This window comes from Talpa occidentalis, unplaced genomic scaffold (assembly GCF_014898055.3).
Source record: "Talpa occidentalis isolate TD23 unplaced genomic scaffold, MPIMG_talOcc4v2.1 talOcc4.2, whole genome shotgun sequence".
NCBI classification, from domain to species: Eukaryota; Metazoa; Chordata; class Mammalia; order Eulipotyphla; family Talpidae; genus Talpa; species Talpa occidentalis.
The window spans coordinates 32,799,676-32,808,580 of NW_023602073.1; the positions used below are offsets into that span (position 1 = coordinate 32,799,676).

The 8,905-nt window shown below is 49.6% G+C and overlaps 1 protein-coding gene across 1 annotated transcript; it reads left to right on the plus strand.

Annotated features, from left to right (window-relative positions):
• Positions 1-404: 404 nt before the first annotated feature.
• On the plus strand, positions 405-3,381 carry LOC119252001 (popy Class I histocompatibility antigen, A-1 alpha chain-like). Its single transcript, XM_037519258.2, has 7 exons — positions 405-636; positions 934-1,203; positions 1,404-1,679; positions 2,253-2,528; positions 2,641-2,760; positions 3,172-3,204; positions 3,345-3,381. Exons 1-6 carry the CDS (start codon positions 573-575, stop codon positions 3,195-3,197), a joined length of 1,032 nt encoding a protein of 343 aa, XP_037375155.1. The 5' UTR covers positions 405-572; the 3' UTR covers positions 3,198-3,204; positions 3,345-3,381.
• Positions 3,382-8,905: the final 5,524 nt, after the last annotated feature.

Sequence of the window (8,905 nt, forward strand, 5' to 3'; positions counted from 1 at the left end):
TTGCAAAAATACAAGCCTTAAAAGATCCACCCATGACCCTGATTATTTTCATTAAATATCTATATTTCCTTAAGATACTTTGAACATACATTGGGTTATTAATATTATTCTAAATTAAATAAAAAATATCTTTAAGTTGTTTTTATTCCTCATGTAAAAAATACTGAGAGTTATAACCTCCAAAAATTATAGGCGGGTCCTCGCTAATTTGAAAACTGTGTAGAGATCGCTGCTCCAGTCCCTGGCCTGGACTCCGGGAGGCAACAGTGTGACAAAGGCCTTGGAGCAGGAGAGGAGGGGGCGGCAAAGTCCCAGGTGTCGCCTGAGAGTCTCAGGGTCTCTGCGCTGTGGGCTGTGCAGGGGGCAGGAGGTCACTGTTGGGCATTCCACGTCTCCCCAAGTTTCACTTCTCCCTCTCTCACAGCCTGTGTCTGGTCCTCCTGCCTGGATACTGGTCACTCACCCCCAGTTCTCACTCCCCATTGCCTGGAGGGTTTCCAGAGAATCCAATCAGCATCACTGTTCCCACCAGTCTGGACTCAGATTCTACCCAGACCTCAAGTGCTCAGGTCATGAGGCCCCCAACCCTCCTGCTGCTGCTCTCAGGGGCCCTGGCCCTGACAGAGACCTGGGCAGGTGAGTGCGGGTCTGGAGGGAAAAGGCCACAGAAGAGGGGGAACCAGAGGAACCACGGTGTGGGGGGGGGGGCAGGGCCCCTGGAAAGGCATGTCTCCCACATCGCTGACCCAGTGTTCCCCTTGACCCCACCCTGCCCTGACCCCTTCCTGTCCTTCCCAGCCTCCTGCCTCCCTCTAGTCCCTCTGAATCTCCAGCCATCTCATCTGGCCCCCATTTCTATCTCAAGAGCCCCCTCGCCCTCCTCCCCGCACCATCTCCCTGGGACTCAGCCTGGGTCTCCCCTCCCGCCCCCAGGCCCCCACTCCCTGAGGTATTTCTCCACCGCGATGTCCGGGCCTGGACTCGGGGAGCCCCGGTACATGGAGGTGGGCTCCGTGGACGACACGCAGTTCGTGCGGTTCGACAGCAACTCCCCGGGTCAGAGGATGGAGCCGCGGGCGCCCTGGATGGCGCAGGAGTACCCGGGGTACTGGGAGGAGGAGACGCGGAGCGCCAAGACAAACGCGCAGACGTTCCGAGTGAACCTGCGCGTCCTGCGCGGCTACTACAACCAGAGCGCGGCCGGTGAGCTGGGCGGGCCCGGGGCGCTCACGACCCCACCCCCGCGGGCGGGCGGGACCCCAGACCCCGGCCCGAGCGTCCCCCGAGGCAGGGGGACCCGCTGGACCCTCGACCCGGGACAGGCCCGCGGGACGCTCCCTGGCGAGGTTTCCGGGGGGTAGGGCGCGGGCGGGGTGACCGCGGGGTGACGCGGGCGGGGACAGGCTCTCACACCCTCCAGAGGATGTCTGGCTGCGACGTGGGGCCCGACGGGCGCCTCCTCCGCGGGTACCATCAGTTCGCCTACAACGGCGCCGATTACCTGGCCCTGAACGGGGACCTGCGCTCCTGGACCGCGGCGGACACGGCCGCTCAGGTCTCCCGGCGCAAGTGGGAGGCGGCTGGAGTGGCTGCGCGCTTCAGGAACTACCTGGAGGGCCTGTGCGTGGAGTCACTGCGCAGGTACCTGGAGCACGGGAAGGAGACGCTGCAGCGCTCAGGTAAGAGGGGCCACGAGGTCTCCCACCCACCTCAGGCCGGCACCGCGGAGAGGGTGGAGTCAGGGTCAGAGCAGCGCCCCCTCTCTGGTCAGGGGAGGAGTCCCCCTGGGTTTCCTGACTTCCCAGAGGACCCCACTTTCCCTCAGAACAGTTAAAGAATCCAGTCTCTCCTGAGCCTGAGGGGAGACCAGCCCTGAAACCACCCTTCATGGCATCCTTTTGACCCACAGCCCTCTTGGGAACCATCAGTGTTTCCCTCAGGGTCTTGTTACTGGTCTGAGGACATTTTTCTGATCGGACTCCTGCTTTTCTGAGTGCCAAGGTCAGGAGCAAAAGACTGTGCTCTCCTCCTTAGAAAACTGTGTCCTCCTTTCCAGAGTTGTCGCCCTAATTCTAGAACTTTTGAAGGAATAAGAGATTATCCCAGACTCCCCAGACCAGGCTGGTTTCTAGATTTTGTGCTTCCTCTTTCCACACCCACTGCCCTGTGCATTCTGAAGATGGTCACTTGAGGCTTTTTCAGGGTCCATCATAGAAAATCCAGAGTGTGAAAGTTCTCACCCTTCTCCTCAGATGCCCCAAAGATACATGTGACCCACCACCCCACCTCTGACCAGAAGGTCACCCTGAAGTGCTGGGCCCTGGGCTTCTACCCTGCGAACATCACCCTGACCTGGCAGCGAGATGGGGAGGACCTGACCCACGGCACAGAGCTCGTGGAGACCAGGCCTGGGGGGGACGGATCCTTCCAGAAATGGGCAGCTGTGGAGGTGCCTTCTGGAGAGGAGCAGAGATACACGTGCCATGTGCAGCATGAGGCGCTGCTGGAGCCCCGAGTCCTGACTTGGGGTAAGGAGGAAACATGGGCACAGTGTCTGCTGAGGGGCATCAGGACCCTCTCTGGAGACTTTAGGAGCATCAGATGGGGGCCTAAGGCTCAGGGTCTCCCCTTCCCTTCCAGTGCCCCCTCCTCTGTCTTCCATCCCCACTGCGGGCATCATTGTTGGCCTGGTTCTCCTTGGAGCTGTCCTCACTGGAGCTGCAGTGGCTGCAGCTGTGATGTGGAGGAAGCAGCGCTCAGGTAGGGAAGGGAGTGGGGGATCTTGTCCACTGGGGTCTTTCAGGCCACAGGTAGAACTTACCCTACCTGTAATGGGAAGTACCACCCACACGCCTGTGTTGGCCAGTCTGGAGCTGATTGCTAACCCTCTTTTGTAAAGCATTTTTGAAAATGAATCACATTGTTCACCTTGATAATGCTGATGCTGGGGCCCTGATTCCAGCAAATGGCAGAGGGGAAGGTCCCTGCTGAGGGCAGACCCAGGAGGCAGTTGGCCCAGTCCCCTCTCATCTCTTTTCTTCATATTTCCTGGTCCTTCCCTAAGTGTCTGGTCACAGTTCTGGAAACTTCCCTATGTTTCAGACATGGGGATTCCTTTAGGACGTCATAGCCTGACTCCTCCCTGGTCTCACATGTGGCTTCTTTCCACAGGAGGACAAGGAGGAAGCTACACTTAGGCAGCAGGTAAGTGTGGATCAGGGGCTTGGTCCCTGAGTCCCTGTGGACAGTGTCGATGGAACCCATGGGGGAGTCACCCTCATCAGTCCATCCTGTGGTCTCATCTCTCTGTGGTTCTGACCAGGTTCTGTTTTGTTCTCCCCCAGGCAGCGACAGTGCCCAGAACCCTGATGTGTCTCTCAGCTGCTAAAGGTGAAGTCCTGGGGGCCTGTGGTGGGAGGGGCTGGGGCAGAGAGGATGGGACCAAGTTATGGGGAAGCTGTGGGGGGGGGGCATTCTAAGGATGCTGTGAACTATGCAGAATGTCGACACTTAAGTGTTTCTTTGCATTTTTTTATGATCCTTTTCCTACAGTGTGAGCCAGCTGCCTTGTCAGGACTGAGTGATGCAAGATTTCTTCTCAGCCCTACTTTGTAATTTCACAATCATCTGGTTTCCTTTGCTGCAAAAGTCATCTGAATGCATCTCTGTTCTTAGTAGATAATGTGAGGAGGTGGGGAGACTGGCCCAGCCCTGCCTTCCAGGCCCCTCCCCGCACTGACCTGTGTCTCTCCTTGATGATTTTCCTGCTCCAGCAGAGGCAGCTTGGTTTGTGTCTGCTGTTGTCTTTGTGTTTTCCTCAAGAATAGTAACTATTTCCCTCTTGAAATAATAATTGAGTTCTGAAATTACTTATTGTAAGCTTGCCTGATGGGTTGGTGGGCTAACAAAAATGATTCCTAAAATTTGAGAGGAAATAATTATCCAAGACCCTATTGATAACAAGTTTGAGGCTCGTTTAAATGTTCTTGAGGAATCACTTTTACATATTGGTAATCAAATTCAACACATCAAAACTCACTTGACTACCAAATGTCATTCTGATTACAAATGGATTTGTGTCACTCCACATGTTTATAACTCTTCTTCTGTTTCTTGAAATAATGTCAAAAATCGTTTACTGGGTGTTTGGGATAACACAAATGTTTCCCTGGACCTTACTGCTCTGCAGAAAGATATTAAGGCAATTAGTTTAGCTCATGTCCCCTCCTCAACCCCTGCGGAAGTTGCTGCTTCCTTGCAACGTTATACCACTAACTCGGCGTGGTTCCCATCATTTATTACCTTGGGTGTTGTTTTGCTTGTCACCATGCTGCAGAAGGCCTTGTTGCACCAGCCAGGTAAGACACTGGCAAGCAGTGAAGCTAAAGGGCCTCACACCATGGGGCTGAAGGTAAAGGGCCTCACACCGTGGGGCTGAAGATTTAACATCCCTTTATTTTTTGTTCTTGGTCATAAAAATTGAAAAATTTCCCAAAAAGTACATTAGGCAATAAATTATATGCATCAGTATACTGCAAATAAGTGGCATGGAAAATTATCTGTTTAGAAATTAGTTATTAAACAATTTGGCCCACTTGACAATGGGAGACAATTTATTGAACATGCCTGACAAGCAATCCAGCACAACAATTATAGTAGGTCCTTCTCTTGCCTTCTTTTGAAGTTTCTTGGGAAATTTTTAAATAAAGCTATTTGAGTTAAGGAGTTTCTAGGTAGAAAAAGTTCTGATAGCAGAGTAGCAGCTGGTCCCTGGCTGAAGACCATGAGAATAAGAGGAGTCTTTTCTTGCTTAGGCTTTAGCTGATAGGGATGTACTGGCAAATATCTACTGTCTTAGGTTATTGTTTAGTTGAAACAATGAGTTTTAGTGTAAGGCTTAGTTTTTCATTAACCTTGAAGGTTGCCTTCTTACTGAGAGCACGTAGTGGCCAAAAGCCTATGGAAAAAGAGATGCACTGATTGTTTCTGCTTTGTTTCTATGCACATGATAATGTCATCTCACTGCTTGCAAAAAATGTATAAATAAAGAAACTGCTGAGCCTCTCGGCAGAAGATACTTGCACCTCACCAAGTGTCAGTGTCTCCTCACTGCCTCATCCTCTTCCCCTCAGCCCTTAAGTTTAAGCCCCTTACAGGTGGCTGAGGCCGTCTCATCCTTTCAGGAACCCCAGACATGACATTTTGCTGGAGTCTGGTCCCCGGCAGCGAAACCTTCCAAAATCACGTGTTTGCTGTGCTGAGTCTGTGCAGGTGGGGGCGGAAGAGGCTGTGAGGAGCCAAGGGGGACAGGGCCTGTGTCCAGTCAGTGCTCAGTGCATCGTGGGCTTTGATGTGGTCACTCCTCAGGGGTCATCTCTCTGCTCCTTTGACTTGTCTTTCAGGAGCACCTGCCCCAGCAGGGCCTGTGCTCACAGGGTCAGACCCCACCTGGCCATGTGCTGTCGTGTGTGGGCAGGGAGTGCTTGTGTGGCCGGGTCAGCCCAGGCTCAGCTCAGGGTTTAGCCTTTCTATGGATTCCTATTTTGTTTCTTTGGGGTTTTGGTTTTTTTGTTTTTTTTTCTTTATGCCTGTTCTCCTTGATGTTTAGAGACCAAGCCTCATGTCCTCTTGGTCCCTGTCTCTGTCAGCAACAGGAGCATCTGTCATTGTCCCCACAAGGCCCAGGGTGTCCCCTGCACACAGGAGTCTGGTGAGATGAATTTCCAGACTCATCTGATTTTTGGCTCATTTAGGACTTTTTTCTGGATTCTTTCCATCTTTTCCAACAAAGTCCTGGTATTACTAGAGAGGAGGGTTTGATAATTTCCTGATGGGTTTAGATAAGTTCCTGATAGATTTCTATTTTTCTCTACAGCTTCTCCCTGTAACCCTGCCCTTAAATGTAGTAACCCCAGTGCTGGTGCTAATTGAGGTCCATCAGTTCATGAAGTCAGTTACCTTCATAGTTGACTGAAAAATAGGACCCATAAGCCTCAGTACCTGTGCCTCCCTGGTGGCCAAGGAGTTAAGTCTCAGCGCTATTACCTCTACACCCTAAGTTCAATCCCCAGCCAGGGAGCTAACCCACAGATGGTGCAGCTGACCTCTCCTGTTTCACCTGCTGCTCCCCTTGGCAGTGTATTTCAGTAAATCTGCCTCTTCTGCTGCCCACTCTGTGTCTGGTGAATCTTCTCACCAACCCCACTCATGCACTTCTGACCTACACCCCAGTTCTTCTAAGCAAAAATAAACAAATCTTAAAAAGAAAACAACCCTAGGGGGCCTCCCCAGTGGCGCAGTGATTTAAGCGCCACCCTATGAAGCTGTCTGCAGCCTCTGCAGTGCGGGTTCGATTCCTGGACTGCCAGAGAGCAACCCACATAGTGCGGCAGACCTCTCCTGCCTCACCCGCTGCTCCCCTCAACAGTGTCTTGTCTGCCTATTCTGCTCCCTGCTCTGTCTCTGGTGAATTCTCTCACCCTCCAGTGCCTCTGGCCTGTACCCCAGTACTTGTATAAATAAATCTTAAAAAAAAAACAACCCTAGGAACCCCTTTTGAAAGAAATACACCTGTGTAATGTGCCACATTAGTAAAGACTCTGTCTCTAGAACAGGGAGGTGCTCTACACTGATGACACAGATAACTGTTGCACCAGATGTGTGACTGACTGCTTATGCAGCTAGGAAACCTCAATGAACGAAAAACATGCACAAATTGTGGCCTGTCAAGAGTGTGTCCTAGTGGGGAGGGGAGACTGGGGACTGTGTGACTGCAGACCAGACAGTAAACCACGCGTATCTGGTAAGGTAAGGGATGTGGGAAGGCGACAGGATGGTTTTCTTCCCAGCGTGGTCAGTGTGGGTCTCATTAAAGTGACCTTTGAGAAGAAGTTTGATGGACACGTTCACAAGGATGTGATGTGCAGGGAAGTTCAGTCCAGACAGGACAATCTCCATGTAGATGCCTGAGCAGGAATGTGTCTGTGTGACTGACATAAGCAAGGAGGCTAAGGGCTGAGCAGAGGCCAATGGAGATGGGATCTGTGTGCACCCTGGTCATTCAGACCTGAGGATATTGGGAGGGTTTGAATCTCTGAGTAAGATTAATGGGAGCCGCGCTACTCATGTCGTCTGACAAAAGTCCGGGCATGGGGCAGATTTCTGAAAAATCAGGAATCTCGTTAGCTGACTCCAAGATTCTCCTCATTTGTTTATGGCTAGTCTCTACCATTGTTAAAAATATGCATTTAAAAGTAAAACTGCAAATGCTTTTTGATCAATTAATGAATAACTAATTTGATGGAAAATGGCACTGCATGATACAAATATTACATTTTTTATAAAATTAGTCCTTCTCTGCCAAAAGGCAGTCAACATTTGGCCTTACATTAACAAGTGAAAAAACTTCTGGGAACAAAAGGCTGTAAACATCCCTTGGCCAAATCTTTAATATGGAGATGTGGTCTTTTGAGGCAAGACCTAATTGGAGAAGGAAATTCTATTACTTTAAAGATAGCAGTTGGGTGGCAGACGTGATCCATGCTCCAAGTGTAAGAAAATTCCTGATGAGCCAGGAGGTGCCATAGCTAACTCCAGCTAAATTCTTCCTGTTTGTTTAGGGCTGATTCCCCTGGAGGTGACAATTGGTATGGTAGCTGTTAGAATATGCATTCAAAAATAAGTCAACAGCAATTTTATGACTGGTCGAGCTAAAACAATATAGATAATAATTTCTAAATAAAAGCCTTCTGTTTTTTACTTCAATCAATTAGTTGTATGTTGGTCTAAACTTCATAGGTTAGTTAAAAATAATCTTTGTCTCCCTTCCCCCAGGTAACTTCCTGCCCTTTGTTTCCCTCAGCCCATAGTTAATCAATCGTTCACCATGGCAAACTTAGAAATGTTAGTTGTAGACACATAGGCTTTTTGCTAGTAATACAATAACTGTTGGATTGTTTAAAGTAAATAACTATTTTGAAAACATTTGTTTAGCAACTGTGCCTTCTTTAAGACAAAAAATAATAAATGTTACACCTCTGCCGGAAGGCAAACAGACCCTTGGTGGCTCCTGAAAAAGGACATGTGATAATTGTTATCTTCCTACCTTATGCTTGCGTACTCACGATTTGCTTAGTATAAATAAAGGGCTGCTGAGACCCTCAGTAGGATGATGTCAGTACCCTGATCAAGTGTCTGCGTCTCCTCATTCCCTCTCCCCCTTCCCTTACCATTTTTCTCTACAATTGCGCCGACGCCTTCCCATCCTTCAGGAACCCCTGACACCCAGACTGCTGCGGCTGGCTCGCAACATAAGATGTTGGGTGACAAGAACTTCTGAACAGATACACACCTGTGGGACTTCCCTCTGGTAACCTCAGTCTGGCTGCTGTGCAGCATCAAATGGTGAGAAGTGGGAAGAGAAATGGAGGAAACCAGTGCAGGTCCCAGGACAGAGAGGTTGGTGGCTTCGTTGAGGGGTGAGCAGGGAAATGATAAGAAGTGATAGGACTGTGCACATTTAGAAACAACATGATATCCTTCAATGTGGAAATGGATGAAAAATGCATAGGAACCATCCAAATACTACATGATAGTAAATATATAAAAACCTACTGATGCACTCAACAACCCAGACGTAGCTTAAAGGCAACATGCAGAGGGGAAAAAAGTCTGTCTCAAAAGGTTGTCTATTGAGTGATTGCATGTGTATGACCTTCTTCCAGACAAAATGGTAGCAACTGAAAATTGTTCAGCTCTTAAACTTTGCAGGGAAGGAGTGTGTGACAAAAGATTTAACAGAAAGGAATTGTTTTGGTTGCTCTGTAATTTTATTGTGTGGTCTCCCATAAATCCATACCAGCATTAGTAATCATAAAACTATACATCAAAAAGCTCTATTTTAGTT